The sequence below is a fragment of the Pollicipes pollicipes genome, unplaced genomic scaffold (assembly GCF_011947565.3).
Source record: "Pollicipes pollicipes isolate AB1234 unplaced genomic scaffold, Ppol_2.1 Scaffold_7262;HRSCAF=8765_pilon_pilon_pilon, whole genome shotgun sequence".
Lineage (NCBI taxonomy): Eukaryota > Metazoa > Arthropoda > Thecostraca > Pollicipedomorpha > Pollicipedidae > Pollicipes > Pollicipes pollicipes.
In genome coordinates, this window is record NW_023597055.1 from 2,778,598 (window position 1) to 2,797,043 (window position 18,446).

Below are 18,446 nucleotides of genomic sequence, written 5' to 3' on the forward strand. Positions count from 1 at the left end.
CTCGGGTGCAGAGTAATGAGGAAACTTACTGCTGCACAGTTGCTGGGACATCCTCAAAGACAGCGTTAAAATTACTCTATTTTTTCGAAAGTTGGTGCGGTCGCTGCCACACCTGCCACGCCGCGTTCTCCACCCACGCGCACCCCGTGACACAAGCGGTAAATCCGTCCTGCCCCCTCCCCCCCCCCCCCCCCCCCGCCTCCCGACACCTCCCCGGACACTCCTGCCATCCCATGCAGAGCCCGTCGCCGCCTCGGTCGCCCAGCGCGACGACGCGGCACACCGTCCCCATGGCAACACTGACGTCACGTTCCAGCAAGCACCTGCCCCTGAGGCGGCGTCGCTGCTCGTCTCGACAGCGGCGAAGGCGCCATTCGGCCGCCAGGGGGTATTGACGGGCACGGCCGCGCGCTGCCGGGGCGTGAGCCTGCCCATTCATGAGTCAACCTGACAGGCAGGGGCGCGCTTGCCCGCGGAATGAGATGGAGTCGGGGGTGGTTTGAAGCGAGTAGCAAAGCTCTGGTGTAGAAAGCTGGATTTCCCCATGGTCCGCGACGTTTTGTCCTGCTCTGCTCTGCGTGTTACCCGGTTGGTGAGGCCGGCTGAAAGCAGATTATCTGATCAGTGGGCTTTCCTGGGCTGGGTTGTAACCAGGGGCACAACCAGGGGGAGACCCCCCCCCCCCCACCGCCCTCAGGCCGCTTTTCTTCTACTTGGTCATCATCGATGACCCCTTTGGTTCTTGTATGAGTGCTCACTTATCTCCGTCCTCCACCCTCCCTGAAGGGCCCATGGTTGCGGGTTTGGATATTACCAGGAACCACCATATACGGATACTGTGCACCTGGCCAAAGGTGTGGGATCATGAAGCTGGGGGGCCCGAACCTCCTGATTTACCGACTTGCACCCAGCCATTGCAGAGAGCGATCCCCAACTTTTCACATCTTGCTCATCTCACATCATTGCAATGCGGAGAGAATTATGTGAAAAACCGAAGCGCAGTATTTAACGTGACATGATACCGACCCTGAACTTATATGGATAACTGCAGATGAATACCAGCACGCCATTCAACCTCATGCATGAACTTTCAGTGCATACGTGCAAGTCACCTCACATTTCTACAACGGCCACATCGCAATGCTGGCCAGCGTATGCTATTGGAGCCATGGTGCTCGAGACACCATTATTCCTCGCTCTGATTCAAGAGAACCGGCGTCCTAACCGGTCCTTGCCACACGTCTGCCCCCCCCCCCCCCCGATCTGCTGACAAGCTTGGTCCCATGACCGAGCCATCAAAACGCCGGTAATGTCCTCTCTGGTCCACACACGTGAGGCTGTGGCTGGTCCATGCTGGACCCGGGCCTGCCAATGATTACAACCATCGTTTGCAGGTCATATTCATGTGTCCAGGTGAGCTATGTGATATCCATGAGATCCAGATTAGCTTTGCGAAACCTGCATAGCGTTGAGCGGGCATTGAACACCATCGGAGGCTGCAGCGATGACGGAGGTAAGCTCCACAGCCTCAAGATCTTAAGGCTGGCGCTCTGCCCAACCAGGACACGAAGGTGGGCAGAGGTCACACAGGTCCCGAAGAGCCAGGCCCGCGAATGTCGCGGCTTGAGGCCTCTCAGAGAAGGCCCCTCACGCCCCATCAAGATCTTTCGGACGAGCGTGGGCCGCCAACCTCGCCACAAGCTGCCGTTCCTCAGACGTCAGCCTCTAGAGCCAAACAGCGGCGTCTTTCGACAGCCACTCTCAAAGCCGCTAACGACCGCCTTCCGGGCCGCCAGTCTTTAAATCCGCCAGCGACCCCTTCCGGACCCTAGCCTATAAAGCCGACAACGAACCCCTCTCGGCCACCAGCCTGTAAATCCGCCAGCGACCCCTTCCGGACCCTAGCCTACTGAAGCCGCCAACGAACCCCTTCGGCCACCAGCCTTGAATCCGCCAGCGACCCCTTCCGGACCCTAGCCTATAAAGGCCGCCAACGAAACCCCCTCGGACACCAGCCTGTAAATCCGCCAGCGACCCCTTCCGGACCCTAGCCTATGAAGCCGCCAACGAACCCCTTCGGCCACTAGCCTTTAAATCCGCCAGCGACCCCTTCCGGACCCTAGCCTATAAAGCCGCCAACGAACCCCCTCGGACACCAGCCGGTAAAGCCGCCAGCGACCCCTTCCGGACCCTAGCCTATAAACCCGCCAACGGACCCCCTCGGACACCAGCCGGTAAAGCCGCCAGAAGCTCTTCTCGGACCAAGTGGACCTCTAAAGCCGCCAGGAGCTCTTCTCGGACCAGGCGGACCTCTGAAGCCGCCAGGGGCTCTTCTCGGACCAGGCGGACCTCTTAAGCCGCCAGGGGCTCTTCTCGGACCAGGCAGACCTCTAAAGCCGCCAGAAGCTCTTCTCGGACCAGGCGGACCTCTGAAGCCGCCAGAAACTCCTCTCGGACCTGGTGGACCTCTGAAGCCGCCAGAAACTCCTCTCGGACCAGGTGGACCTCTAAAGCCGCCAGAAACTCCTCTCGGACCAGGCGGAGCTCTTAATCCGTCAGAAGCTCCTCCCGGACCAGGTGAGCCTCTGGCGTATCCCACGACCGAATTCGGACCCCCATCTCCAACGTCATCGCCGACGACTTCCGAAGTCCGGTCCCCAGTCACTAGACAGTGTCAGAACCGTGCCTGGGCCTCAATCTATGACCCTTTAATGACACCCTGGACCCAATCCACCGCGCTGGTCTTTCTTGGACCATGTCCCCCGCGCTGGTCTCTCTTCTACCCAGTCCATCACCACCGGTCCTTCCTGGGCCAAGTCCTCCGCGCTGGTCTTTTCCCACCCAGCCCACCGCCACTGGTCCTTGAACCATATCCCCACGCTGGCCCGTCTCCCCCCCCCCCCCCCCCCCCCCCAGTCTCTTATCACTGGTCCTTCTTGGACATGTTACCCGCGCTGGTTTCTCTCCCCACCCAGTCCACCGCTACTGGTCCTTCTTGGACCATGTCGCCCGCGCAGGTTTCTTTCCGGAGTGCGACCTCCGATGCCACCGTCGTGGTCAACAGTGGGCTGCTTCGGCTCCCACTTCATTCATCCTGCAGGACGCCGACGATAATAACTTTGGATTGTTTATTGACGCATGCATTTGTCAGCCATTCATGAAGCGGAACCCCAACGCTGTCGTGGGGAAGGGAAGGGGTGCAAGATTGGTTGCATAGTAACAGATCTCCTATGTCGGTCGCAGGTCGGACGCGCTGACCCACGCGTGCTGCTTGAGGCCTCGGGGTCGCTGGATTGCTTCAGGTTCCTGTCTTTCGGGGTTCGTTGGCTAGTCCTGGGGCCCGTTAGAACCCGAAACACTGATACCACATCGTGATTTTGTTGCTATTGGTTTTCTGTGGGCTGCTTAATCGTCGTGGCTCACTCTGGCGTTTTAGTTTAGGTTCGCGGAACATTTAGCCGTTATACATAGATAAGATCATAGATAAGCTGTCGTCACATAGATAAGACAGTAGTGACAGCCTTATTCCTCGGAGAAAAGCATGTGGAATGGAGATATAGATGGGCTGATATTTCGGCAACATGCCTGTATCGAAACAATGACAGAAAAAGTACACTGCACTGCACTGAACAACGAACTGTTAGCACCTTTTAATCATCAGTGCGATAGATTTATATACCGTTAGTGACTTGATTCAGTGACAGACAGGTAATTTTCAGCATGCCAAGTGTTTGTGTGAGAGGAGGGAGAAAAATCTCCACAGTTTGCCGAATTTGCCTACTCTACAGTTTAGCCGACGTTTCCTCCATTCACAGCCGTTACTCTTCTACCTCTGTACCAGGTACGCTGTAGGTCCAGCATACATGGTATAAACTCATGAATATGGCATAAATCCGAGGTTAAATTAGAGTTTGTGGATACGTTACAGGAATCCATATTTGGGATCGGTCATAACATCAAGACCTCCCTCGACCACTCAAAGCTCCATATGGAGTCCCTAGTGGGCAGACGGGGGGGGGGGGGGGGGGGCACAGCGCTGCCTAGATCGTCTAGGGTTTCTGGAATGTCTGGTCCTCTGGTGTCTCCGCAAAAGACTCCTGACGCATATTGACAATGGAGCCTCGCTCTCACGTTTTAACCAAGGAGACCACGACTTGGTTGTGCTGTCATTAGGGCTTGGCGTTATTGGAGCTTGGATCTTGTCGTCCTAATGCAGAGTGTGCAAGAAACTCGGTGATTATCCTCCCGGCTGGGCGGCTGGGTGGTATAAAGGAGGAGGGGTATCCCGGGGCGCAGCAACATCTTCATTACGCATAGGCATGTGCTAGATACTTTGAGCCCAAAAAGCTTCTGGGCTCCCCCTCGCCACTTTGATGGGACGACCCCCAACCCGCTATAATTGTGACCATAAGAACCAGAAGTTCATCGTCCGCTATTTTCGTTCCATGTGAGAGATTGACGCTCGTCACCCCCTCTCCACGACGAGTTCGACGCCGCTGATCTCCGCTCCACGAACGAACCTCATACCGCCACCCCCTCCCGACGACTAATTCGTCGCCGTCATCCCGCTCCGCAAGCGAAGTTCATCTGCCGGCACCCCGCGCCCCATATGCGAGGCACGGCGGCCGGTCTGCGGCGCGGAGTGCGGAGAACTGGGCCGGCGGCGACGCCATATGGCCGGGCAGGCGGAACACGGCCGCGCGCCGGCCAGCGCCGCTGGTCCGGCCGCCCCGGCGCCGCCGGCGACGGACAGATGCTGCCGGCGGGCCGGCGGATGGGCGGGCGGGCAGACGGCGCGGGAGGAGGACGGCAACGGGAAGGGGCAGAGGGGTGGGCAGACGGGCGGGGGACGGATGGACGGCGGGCAGACGGCGCGGGGTGAGGGACGGCACGGGGAAGGGCGGACGGGCGGGGACGGATGGACGGCGGGCAGACGGCGCGGGAGGAGGACGGCATAGGGAGGAGCGGAGAGGTGGGTGGATGGCAGACAGACGGTGCGGGAGAAGGACGACAAGGGGAGGGGCAGAGAAGTGGGCGGATTGGCAGGAGGATGGATGAACAGGTGGCGGGGTTGGGGGTTCGGGAGGGGGCGGGTAGGGCGAATGAACAGGCAGACTGGACGACAGACGGCAGACTTGACATACTGGACAGACTGGCGGGGAGCGAGGAGGGACGAGCCGACGATGAAGGTATGAATAAACGGATAGACGCGTTAATGGTTAACGGTTACGGACGGTTTAACGACCAGGGAGCAGACTTGTCGTTGGTTTAAAGGAGGAGGACGGTCCACATAAAGCTGATCGGTTTTGATTGAAAATAGTTGTGAGCCGAATTATTCCTTGAATGAAACTTACGTTTCAACTAGTGCTCTAAATGAGTTGCTGATTTAAGCAGATTGGTGAGATGGATTCTTACTTTGATTCTGGATCAAGCATACTAGTACCTGAATCATGATTGAAATTAAGAGGAATGCCTTCAGTTGGCTGCACATAAAAATTTACGACACCACTGTTAGCTTTTCGGAAACCGATCCTGCCCAACGACTGAACTGTTAGAAGTTTGAGGGCGTCAGTGTCTTACCTACCTCCCAGTACATTTACCAAAGCATTGTGCGTTTCCGTTGGTCGTACGAAACAAATATATGCATTCTTTGAAGCGGTGTTCGGCATCTACAAATCATGAAGCTGTTGGATAAATGCCTTGAAGTGTAGCATAGCTGTACATAAAAGCTTTGGCTTCTCCTCTTTCTCAAATGCCTTGCACGTGTATTAGGCCACTTCCTAAAAATTTGTTTTCGTGCAGTGGTCTGTCTTAAGTGGCTATAAATATCCAGCTAAGTCTCGAGCTATGGCAAGAATCCTTTGAAAATTCACTGACACATTGGGCTTGAATCCGACTAAGTGTAGCCATTGTTTGTACAGTTGACTTGAAGGTTGTGATCCAATCAGGCTGTGTTCGGCAAGAATCGGATGCAATCTCTGCGCATCACGCTAAAATCTAGAGATTCGAATGAAATTTCTGCACTGAAACTAGGATGCTTCCTGATTCCAGCCCCTGAGTTTCAATGGAATAAATCAAAAGTCCGTTGGAGAACGGATGGTTGGATGGACTTGTAGGCGTCCTTACAGCTGAGTAAACAAACTTTGAACGGATGGAAGGATAAACGGGCCGGGGTTGAGAGACCAGTTGGCAACCGTCCAGATTTCAGGCCCACTCGCGCCGGCATTCGGTGTGGGAAGTCTGCGCTTTCCAGTATGTTTGTATTCCGTTTGTCTAAAGCTCCTAGTGTCGAGGATGTCTTCATCTTGGCTTCCTTCGTACGCGCAGCGAAGTGATCGCGGTCGTTTCGCAGTGGCAAGGGCATTAAGGCTGAGCAGCGCATGGGTAAAAACAGTATCGATTACCGTAGCACGTTGCCTCTGCTAGCATCAAAAGTGCCTCACTCATAGCTCATGCGCTGCTTGAAATGCTGGATGCATAATGCAAGTGACCGAGCTAGTCGTCGCCGCCTAGTAATAGCTAGCTGACGCCCCAACTGCCCGGCCCCGGTGCTGGCATACTCCTGTGCGTATGGCAGAAGGTGGCAGGGCAAAGCGCGGCATTTTTAACGGATGCAACATTCAGGAACGCTGTTTCGCAAAGCGAGTAGGGGGAGTTGGTAGATGGGGACAGGTGGGAGAGGGAAGGGGCTGAAGCCCCCGAACTGAATTGAAAACTAAACACCATGTGACACAAATGTTTAAAGGCTATGTGCTTCCGAAGCAACAAAAAGTGCATTTTACTTTTGCAGTTGTATGCGTCACACATTGTTTCGAGTGACATCAGTGACAATTCAGGGATAATTCCATCATCTACTAGATGGAGCATCAGTACAGGAACCTTGTCGATTATTTTTTTTTTAAAAACTACGAAAGAAAAAAAACTTTGCAGCCGGCGCTGCTCATCACTTTTCGTCTCTTTCTCACGTGTTAAGAACCCGTCTCATGTTCAAAGAGAGGCAGAACAGCTCATCCAGCCAACGGCGCCTTTTCTCGACAAGTCTTAACGATGTGGATATTGACATTAAATGACATGAGTGGAAAATGCATGCAACAGGCTTGAAAAACAGTCACACAGTCTGTCGTTCAAATGACCTGTAATTTTGATAATTCTGCCATTGAAGAATTCTTGCTCGGTCGCTATGTCGCGCCAGATTTTTCAGCGCTCTCCGCGGTTTCGCGTGAGCGCGTGGAAACATCTTAAGAAAAAAAAATATTTGTGCTCCTGTACCTCTCCGTTTCCTGTACATGTCACAAATCAGTTTGCGGACAAACCTCAGCACCGCGAAGAATCGATAAGTGCTGCACCAGATCCGTCAATTATTGCATGATCACGTCTCAAAACTTGCAGATTCGATCTTGATCAATGCACTGGTGCAACGGATTTTTTGTAGGAGCCAAAGAGCCTGTTTTGCTCCGTGAGAAGTCGCTGCCCGTTTCGTGAACCACGTGCTATGAAAAACGCACGTGGCTGTGTTTTGCATCAGTGACGAGCGTGCAGACCTCTCATACGGCATTGTGCTGGGCCGTACGTTGACAACCGCACCTAGGCGAGGAAGATGGCAGCCTCCGAGGAAGTCGGGAAATGCGCTGTTTCAGCACGGGCAATACCCGGTGTGATTGTGGCAGGATGTATGACATCCGGGAGAAATGTGGTTTCTGATGACATATTTCTGTAAAGAAATATACCGATGATCAATAGATATGCCCTGAACTGCTGTACTTGAAAACTGCTGAAGCCCATACATTGCCGGTGAAAACCACCGACACGTAACAACTTTGACAACCCGATGTCAGCACATTGCCAAACTGGCTTAGTTCCTCGGGCAGTTAAGGTGGTACGGAGTCTACAGAACCGCGCTCAGCGGGAGTGCAACTCGCGTTAGTCCCATTTTGCCACCAACACCTCGCTAACTAACAAACGCATAGCGCAGAGGGTTAGGCCAGGTCAGCAGAGATGCATGATAACCTAGTTTGACTAGCGCCTCAAGATGCATTTAAGGTCAGTTATTGTCAGCATGAATGTTCTCAGCTCACAATGCCAAAAGCCCAGCAGCCCATGACCTTTCTTTCTTCTGTTGTCTTCGCGATCCCACCCTCAGAGTGTAGATGGCTAAATGTGAAATAGAAATAGCAAGGAATCCGTCCGTTGCGTTGTGAATCCCTTGCGTTGTTACGCTGCGTTGCGTTGCGTTGTTAGCAGTCTGACGCTGCGAGGCTAATGGTGCTATAGGTTGAAAGCTGTTGGCGGTGTTGATGAAGGTTAGTGTCAATGCGCCATTACAACCAGAGCTCACTTCTGCAGCGGCATTAGAAAGCTAGCCGCATGGCCGTTGTGAAAAATGTTCAAACGAGGGAGGGCGGAGGGTGAAGCGTTCTTGTGTTATTTAATATCCCGCTCCGATGCTTTAACTTGCAACGGTCACGCAAGACAGCTCCGGCGCTCTGCCCTACAGCGCCACACTGTTGGGCTTGTGAATCGGCACTCGGCCGGCAGCCACGCAATACTCGCGTCTGCCTCACTCACCACCGCCCGTCCGCACCACGCGCGACCTTCCGTGACCTTCACGCAGCGCCCTGCCGCCTCCCGGCAGCCGTTTTATCGCCGCGCCGGATGCCTGGCCGCGTTCAAACCGGACGCGCGCTGCCGCCGTCTGCCGGCCGTTGGTAACCGCCTCGGGCGGCAAACGGGCAGAAAGCGAACACCAAGGGGCCCGCAGTGCGCCGGGACTTCAACAGGGGTGTGGCCGCCGGGGGCGATCTCACCACCTGAGTGTGAGTCAGCGGCGGAAGCGCGCCGCCCCCGGCTGACCGACCGGCTCGCGCTGCGGACATACTGGTTTGTGGAAGTACGCACGGTGACGTACAGGCCGTCGGACTGTCAGTGGTCACCTTTCGGCGAACGTTTCAAGGAAGGTGGGGAAGCGGACAGCCAGAGCCGATGAGCGGTGTTGGGGCTAGGTGGGCGATATCGTTCGCAAGTGAGGTCGTTTTGATTTGGCCCAGTTATGTTTGAACGCAGCCAGCACGTGAAAGCGCGTCCCCCGTTTACATGCCCGCGGCTTGAATACACCACGCTCTACGCGTCAAACACCGAGTGGTTTTGCTCATGAGTTTCCTGAATGCAGCTGCTTATCTTGCCCGGCCTTTCCACAGCACGCCGAAGGCACCGGAGTCATCAGAAGACCAATCAAGGCTGCCATATTTCCGCTATCGGTGATTCAGCTATTTGCTCACGGGCTGCTCAGTTCCGGCGTCATTTAGAGGGTTTGTCCCATTGGTTTATTTGATGCTAGTATATGCCTGCAAGCGATCACTAGCACCACAGGCTCGTGGTGCCGCCACAGCGTGGGATGGGGACCTACGTGACTTTACTTTTAGGAATTGAGCATAACTCTGATGGCATGGATGTTGTTTTCCTCTTCAGTTAGGGGAGGGGAGAAATCCGGCGTCCCAGGTTTAAGAAAAAAGTGGGTCAAATCCGAGAAGACACCCCTTTTTGGGATGTCTTTGGAGAAGTTAAAGCCTCTTTTGACTGTTAAGCCCCCTAACTGATTTTGCGGAACCACATCCTTGCCTGATGAGTGGGTCTGATCTCCTAATTTAGATGTCATTTTGACAAACGTCCGCTCTTTACGTGGGGTTATTCCTGCATAACTGGGATAACTCTATTAAAGGGAGTGTTTTACATTTGTGCGGTGTTTGAACTGAAATAATCATTTGAAAATCATTCGATGCAGTTCACAGCCTTGCGCTTCTTGAGACCTAAACCACTATAGTTGCTGGGCAACAACCATCGGAGCAAAACAAATCGTTCCACTCCTATCCTTTGATTTTAGTGCCAGCGTTACGCCGCTGTTCCGCATCGCGGCGCTGTTTCGTAAGCCGACTCACTGTGTGGGGTGGTAAACTCTCTGTCGCGCCATGTTCGTTGAATCCTGGAACTGCTATTCCCAAGCACAGTTTGCCTTCACTCAGAGTACAAGGAAGGCGAGCTGTGGTGTTTCAGCGGGCGCAGCCCCTCTGAAAATATCGACGACCGTCCAGGTTGCGTCCGTGATGCTTGTCATGAATCGCAAGCACGGTCACTACTGCAGCCCAGCCAGACACCGGCGGTCGGTCGTGAGGACAGCTGGCCTGGCCGACGCTCTCCAAAGACGAAACCACTTCGACCGCCACGCGATCGCGCGACCCGGAAGCTGCGAACGGCTCGCCTCCAGCCGGCCCAGCCGACCATGACACGGGCGTGCGGACGCGCCGGCGGATCTGGCAGCGCCAGCCGCCGCGTCTGGCAGCGCGCCGGACACGACTTGTCTGGCGCAGGTGTGGAAAGTTTCCGGGCCAGCGCCTCGCGCTGGCCGTCAGATGCACGGCAGATTGGCGAGACCAGGCGGGCGAGACGCGACGACAGGGCAGTGAGCTCGATCCGCCCGCTAGACGAGGCAGAAGAAAGCCAAACGGCCGGCCGCGGCGAATTAGTCACGCCCCGCGCGCGGGGCGGCTGCTGGGCGTTATCGATTGGTCGGAAAGTTTCTGCCGTTTACAGGCCATGAGGAACGACGGTATGTTGCGAGTGAATGCGGAACTGGCCTCTAGAAAATGGGGGCGTGGACACAGCGCGTGTGCGGAACGCAAATCTGCTCGGAGAATAAATGGGGATTTAAGTACGTTTATGATCGATCGCTGCTCCTAGGCAAGTGTTTGGCGGTTGACTGCCTTAAGGCGAAATCTTTTAAATTTATTTATCAATGTCGTCAGAACTCCTCAACGGGCCAAAAGCCGGAGGAGACATCCTAGGCTTCTTCCCAGCTCTCAAAAGGTTGGGTAAAAAGCCCCTCCTCCCCACTGCGGTGGAATCCATCATAGCAGTAAGGCGGGGAATGCTGTCTGGCACGTGCAGTCGTCAAGTACTTGAGAAATTGAGGTTTTGTCGACAGATGGCAAAATTGGTCTGCCGTGCTCGTGGTCTATTTAAGCATGTGAATGGGCAGTAATCGGTATATCAGCGAATAACGACGCATACCTGAATCATGAATGATGTCCCGCTGTTTGACGCAAATCATGCCATCTGCACCTTTCAAGGCAGGCCTGTTTTTTCTGTCGAGATTAATGTGGACATCGTTTTTCTGCGTGTCCTGCACCAGGGCCGATACAATCAATAACATGCTAGCCAGGTTACGTTAAATTGGAAGCATCGACATAGATCTGCCCATCTTTCTCACGGAACAGTGATATTCTACAGTGCGACACGTGTGGTGCAGAACAGCGCATTTTGCTGCATTGAACTACCTTCCTATGGTGATCTCTTGTGTTGGTCCCAAAAACCCATGACGAGCCCCCATAAGTCTGCAACGCCCAAGCAAGCCGGGAACAGTCACCATTAATCGCTACTCCTTATATCGGTTCCGCATTTTTACGGAGGTGACTCGATGCGCACTGCGGACCGGTGACCAGTGTCACGCGACGATGATACATGTGCAATCGGCTGAGGGGCACGTTCGAGCGCTGGAGTACGCCCAGCAACCATGAAACACGGACGAGTCACCAGCTAGCATGGCGTCACCCGAGCGACCGGCCCCGCAAAATGGCTGCTGCCTGCTCCAACACACGATATTTGTCGATAAACGGCAGTGATGTGCTCACGTTCCCTTTGGCCCTAATTCCCATTTCCGTATTTTTTAGAACCCAACGTGTCGGCTCTCCGAGCCATTCGTGAAGGTCACGTGACCGTCCCGCCGTCCCGTTTCATTGATGACCATATATGGTCAACTCGTCGCTGATTGGCTGACGGCAGCACGCGGCGCCGGCCCAGATCGCCGGCCGGCACCGAGGTAAAGTCAGGAGAAAATTCTTCACGAGCCTCACTCCTGTGTCGAACAGTGGACGTCGAGGTGCCCGGTTCTAGTCTGTGATATTTATTCCGGTAAGTGAACAGTGCGTTCAGTCTCTGGCAGCAGTGCCACCGCTCGTTCTTGCTGGTGATCTCATCGTGCTTGCGGGGTGGGTGCGCCAGAGCGTAGGCGGGCATGCATTTCTAGATTGCGAGGCAGGAATGTATAGGGGAATTGGTGGCTGCAAATGTGCTGAACTGTTGTCCAGTATTTGGTTCTGATCTGCCTGTGGTCCGTCCTGCATCTCTCCGGTATTCTTATTTCACATCTGGTTCACCGGTGCTGAGTGAGACTGAATTAGTCCCACTTGTGATCTATGGGGGACCCTGCAGGCCATTCGTCAAAGGGCGTTTCACCGAGGGCTGTTGTCCGCCGGGCCGACGCCTTCGGGTGTTTAAATTGTTGGGTTCAGTCCTATTTTCTGTATCGTCTCCTACCATGTGGTATGGGAGTGCTTTCTTGACTGTTGCGGTGTTATAGAGCCTCTTGCACCCCCATTTTGCTGCGGTTTCAGCCTTAATCCTTACGCAGGGGTTTGGAGACACGAGTTTTTCATATTCGAGTGATAACTGCCTTGGCTGTAGCGTTCTATATCTGAATTTGTTATAAATGATGTTTCGTCGGACAGCGCTTGCGAGTTTCAGCCGATGCAATCTATGCCAATACTGAACAACGTGAAAATTTGATTTGTGGTTGATCAGCACATCTTTCGCGTCATCCGAGTCCCTGGTGCGGATTCATATTCTCCCGCCCCTGCCGCGCCCGCCAGGCCTCGCAGACGTGGCGGCCGGTGGGCGTTGACCCATCGATTTCCGCCCGGCGCGGCCGGCCGGCCCGCGCGCCGCTTTCATGCCCATATAAGGAGCGGCGGCGGAGCGCCAGCAGCCGGCCGGTGATTCAGGCCGCCGCCGCGCGCCGGGTGACGTTGACCTTGGGGCGCGGCCGGCCGGTGCCGCCGGGGTAGGGGGCATCCGTGCGACGGACGCCGAGCCCGCGGGTGGCCTGGTCCCCCTTGCCCGCCGCGAATAATTGTGGAAGGGATAGGATTTGCGGTGGCTGGGGTAAAGTAGTTGGCAAGATTGGAAGAAGCCTGTTTTTGCACGGGAGGTGATGCATTTTCTGGCTGGATTAAATGAGGCTTAGGTGCTCACTATTGGTGTCTGTCAATCTGTTGCACAGTACACTCTGACAGGTGTTGGCCAGTTGTCCTAACAGTTTGTGTTTCTCTGCAGTAACTCCGTAACTCCGCAAACATGTGCGACGACGAGGTTGCCGCTCTGGTGGTCGACAATGGCTCCGGCATGTGCAAGGCCGGCTTCGCCGGAGACGACGCGCCCCGTGCCGTCTTCCCCTCCATCGTCGGCCGTCCCCGTCACCAGGGCGTGATGGTCGGCATGGGACAGAAGGACTCGTACGTTGGCGACGAGGCCCAGTCGAAGCGAGGCATCCTGACTCTCAAATACCCGATCGAGCACGGCATCGTCACCAACTGGGACGACATGGAGAAGATCTGGCACCACACGTTCTACAACGAGCTGCGTGTGGCGCCCGAGGAGCACCCGGTGCTGCTGACTGAGGCCCCCCTGAACCCGAAGGCCAACCGCGAGAAGATGACCCAGATCATGTTCGAGACGTTCAACACTCCCGCCATGTACGTGGCCATCCAGGCGGTGCTCTCGCTGTACGCCTCTGGCCGCACCACCGGCATCGTGCTCGACTCTGGCGACGGCGTGTCCCACACCGTGCCCATCTACGAAGGTGAGCAGCAAAACCATGCGTCTCTACTTCATGGCTAAGCCGTCTGGTACTTGTGGTAGGATAAGTAATAATTTCGGGATGCTGTGAAACTTTTCTTTCAATCTCTCATTTATGTCTACCGAGACGAAGCTTTATATTGCAAGTAACACGTGCACTAGAGTTGGATGTATGTCATACATTCGTAGAACATTACCGAGTGTTGTCTTACCCAAGGTGATGATATGGCGGTGCCATGACATATGTGTGCTTGTGTTTCAGGTTATGCGCTGCCCCACGCCATCCTGCGTCTGGACCTGGCCGGCCGTGATCTGACCGACTACCTGATGAAGATCCTGACGGAGCGCGGCTACAGCTTCACCACCACCGCCGAGCGGGAAATCGTGCGCGACATCAAGGAGAAGCTGTGCTACGTGGCGCTGGACTTCGAGCAGGAGATGGCGACGGCGGCCAGCTCGAGCAGCCTGGAGAAGAGCTACGAGCTTCCCGACGGCCAGGTGATCACCATCGGCAACGAGCGCTTCCGCTGCCCGGAGGCCCTGTTCCAGCCGTCGTTCCTGGGCATGGAGTCGTGCGGGATCCACGAGACGACGTACAACAGCATCATGAAGTGCGACGTGGACATCAGGAAGGACCTGTACGCCAACACGGTGCTGTCTGGAGGCAGCACGATGTACCCGGGCATCGCCGACCGCATGCAGAAGGAGATCACGGCGCTGGCTCCGAGCACGATGAAGATCAAGATCATCGCGCCGCCGGAGAGGAAGTACTCTGTCTGGATCGGCGGCTCCATCCTGGCCTCGCTGTCGACCTTCCAGCAGATGTGGATCTCCAAGCAGGAGTACGATGAGTCTGGCCCCTCCATCGTCCATCGCAAGTGCTTCTAAGCGCTATGTTTCCGGTGTGATTGAGATGCTTGTGGATGACTCTTTATTTGTATCATGAGAAGGTGTATTTTCCGTTACATCCAGTGATGTTCCAGTGAGCATTCCGATTGCAAGTGAGAGCATTCCGACTCGATGGGGCCTATTGAACTGCTTTGCCGACATGGGGCTCTAGGAGGCCGTTTGACTGTGTTATTTATGTTGTAAATGCCTTACTTCAGATCTTGTTCCAGCTTTTGACTAGCCTAGGATCTGGACTTTGCATGCCACTGACGGGCGAGACGGCGGTCTCGAGCCATATTCGTTTCCATCGATTCCGCTGGTCAAATGTCAGGTGTAACGCCGCACGAGCCTGCCGATGATTGGTAGGACCAAATACAGTCTTTGTAATACAAATGGTAAACCGCTTGAGATGGCTTTCGGATTTTGGAATGTCTGGTGGCGAGGGTGAGCAATGACAGGAATGGAAGTTGCTGGCTTCCACTTAAGATTCCTTAGTTCGGGATGTGTAACCTCCCGAAGAGAACTTTTTGAATCGTTTTGGTTTGGAGGAAAGCTAAGTGGAAGAAAAATTCGTCTCATGAGAACTGTTACGGCTTCTGATAGGTTTTACCGCCGGCGTTCGATATGGCAGCGGACGCTGAGGGAAGGACAGGTGGAGAGGCATAGCGGTAGCGGCGAAGTCGCGGGGGTACGGTAACGTGGCGGTGCGGCCGGAGATAAAATCGCCCCGGTTCGGAGGTTTTTCGGCTTGTTCTTTGCGATCGGAACCGCTGTTCATTCCAGGAAAATCACAGTTTTTGGTAGGCCGTTTAAACGGGGATATTGAAGCGGTTAAATGGCGTTATACTGCGACGATATTTCTGGAGGCCGGTTTCATACGCGTGAAGATCTTAAAATGGACCACATCCAATATGCGCAAACATTTCAACAGTCGTAAATAATCTTACTCCATCATAAAAATAGCGCAGTTTTACAACGCAGATCGGTTTTCCTCGGTGTTTGTCAAGTCATTAATACGCGTATGCAAATGTGCCAGTTGCGGTTTCCAAGTGCGGCCCACTATGTAACTAGCTCCACGCGTTTAGACCGCAAACCTACTGAAACGTCCGCTTATGCGATGAGCTGTTTTGTTCGACAAGCATGGTTAATAGCGACACTACCGCGTGCCTATCTACTACTACGCATTGAGCCAAAAAAGGCCGGAAGTACCTGGAAGGGCGGAACGCGCGGTCGAGCAGTGATCTGCTTTTCTATACGCCTACAAAATTTGTTGAGACAGCACGGTGGATGTTCTGCGAAAGCGAAGTACACGGCTGCGTGCAGAGTTCCCAGTTGTTAGCCATCTATTAGTAAGCTGTAGTTTGTCGCCAATTATTGGATCCTAAATTTTGTGCAAAAATTATTTCATAAGCGCTTCTACACGGTACGCCAGCTCACGTGTTTCTCAAAAGCTGAAGAACGTGTCGAGTTGAGCTTTTAATGGAGGCCTGGTAAAGGTGGGTGGTAGTTTTGATAAGTAATGAACATTTCACATCGTTGACCTCTTAATTTTGGTTGGATCTTCCAGTTGGATAGACAAGACGTGGCTGATGCTCGAAGACAGGTGTCGTGCCGAAGTCCTCTTATATCAGTTCCCCTCGCCCCATATTCGGCAACTGCAGCAGTAGACATCCACATCTGTGACGCGTTCCGTTGCAGCAGTTCTTTCGCATGTTTTTTTTTTTTTTGTTGCCTTTCCTGTCCAGACCACGTCATGTCCTGAAAAACACCATTGTTGCATGGACGTGGTCGAGAGCTATTAAATGCTCATTGACGGACAAAGTACAGGGTGCTTTAGGTGAAATGTTATCGTCAATTTCAAAAGGGCTGTGGTATGCAAAAACATATTGCATTCGCACGTTTTTTTTTTGATATTACAGATATCTGAAGATTTTTTGTAAGGGTCAATTAAGCGATGCATACGAATTGGGCAGCTTGGTAAAAACATCTAGGACAACGCAGAAATTTCACACGAAACGGAGGCCGCAACAAAACGGCGTGACAAGCGCACTGGAATACATCGCTGGCGGCGGCTGGAACGGAACTGGGGCAGCAAGGGCATCCAGCGTTGGCGCGAGGCGAACGTTATATTTGAGCGTGGACCGGTGGAGCCTACTTGAAGCAGAGTTTTCTTCGCTAGAGTGGCGATCAAGACATGCTTGTGAATGCATGAAGAGGAAGACTTTCCATAGCTGTGTAAGAGAGTTTGTTCCAAAACTTAACAATCCTGACGCTGACTTTTTGTCTTAGTTTTATCTTTCACTTTTGGCTCTAGTTTACATTAAGGTCTCCTTGTTTGATTCTTGACAATGTTGCACAATGTATTATTATGTTTCGTATCCAAGCGATAAGCAAATCAACCTGTACACGTGAGTCATGTCGTTCCCCGGTCGTCGTTACGAAAGGAAACATAAGTTAAAGGATCTCAACTTCGTTTGGTCATCGCAATTTATCAGACTTTTGCCATTCTAGCGCCTCGTTTTGGCCTTTTCTCTCTCTCTCTCTCTCTCTCTCTCTCTCTCTCTCTCTCTCTCTCTCTCTCTCTCTCTCTCTCTCTCTCTCTCTCTCTCTCTCTCTCTCTCTCTCTCTCTCTCTCTCTCTCTCTCTCTCTCTCTCTCTCTTCCACGTCATCTTCAGATACTTCTATCGGAACATCAGATCTCTAGTACTATGCTTCCGATACTGCTAGTAGTACGTCCCATAACAAAATATTATCCTAACATCGGATTGGATCAGGATGTTAATCAGGTCCTGCAAGCATCTGATTATCACACCAAGCAGCTTTACTCGCACTTTTTAAATCGATATTTCAAGTGAAACACCGTCTAGGGTTCATGATCATTTGCACATTCCTTTGCGACAATAACGTCGACTTTAATGCTTATGGTATGTGCGACTTATGATGCACTTGAGATACATTATGGCATGTTTCCAGATATGATGTATGATGTAGATTACGCACACACCCACACCCACACCCATACACACACACCCACACCCACACCCACACACACCCACACCCACACCCACACACCCACCCACACCCACACCCACACCCACACCCACCCACCCACCCACACCCACACCCACACCCACACACACACACACACACACACACACACATGCATATATATATATATATATATATATAGCTTTCATTTTTCATAATATATATATATATATATATACATATATATAGCTTTCATTTTTCATAATATATATATATATATATATATATATATATGTCAGTAACATGAGTTATTTACAACTTTCATGTATTCGGGTACCAAACTCATCGTCATCTGACGTTCAGTTCAGGAACAGCTCTCCTTAGGGTAGGAAACGTGCACGTTATACGCTTTCAAACATCATGCGTTTTCCTTTGGACGCGTTTTAGCAGTTTTCCGGGACATTGAGGCACATCTTCAGGTGTGCAAAAATGAAAATGGGCGAAAATCGTGAGCGCAAATCTTTATATGCGGGAAAGCGCCTTCGTCACTGGGATGAAATGTAACGCGAAAAGTTTGTAAAAATCCCAACATACGTCCAAAGGAAAACGCATAATGTCCGAAAGCATATGATGTGCAGATTACATTTCCCTGATGACATCTGCTCCTGAACTGAACGTCAGATGACGACGCATTTGGTAAAGTAGGAATTCGGCACTGCTTGATTTCATGTCATTGTTGGCTATAAAAACCACGTGTGACAGCCTTCTCAACAGGCCTTAAGACCCCTTTACACACCCACGTCGATTCGTCCTCGATTGCAGCGATTGTGCTGAAAAAGACCTCAAATGGCTTTCGCAACTACGATGCGACACCATTGTCCGTCGC

At 53.1% G+C, this 18,446-nt stretch overlaps 1 protein-coding gene across 1 annotated transcript; it reads left to right on the top strand.

The window, feature by feature from the left end:
* Positions 1–11,850: 11,850 nt before the first annotated feature.
* Positions 11,851–14,979, top strand: LOC119114250 (actin, clone 403). The gene is made up of 3 exons (XM_037238446.1): positions 11,851–11,961; positions 13,162–13,687; positions 13,946–14,979. The coding sequence occupies exons 2-3, from the start codon at positions 13,183–13,185 to the stop codon at positions 14,569–14,571; spliced, it is 1,131 nt and encodes a 376-aa protein (XP_037094341.1). The 5' UTR covers positions 11,851–11,961; positions 13,162–13,182; the 3' UTR covers positions 14,572–14,979.
* Positions 14,980–18,446: the final 3,467 nt, after the last annotated feature.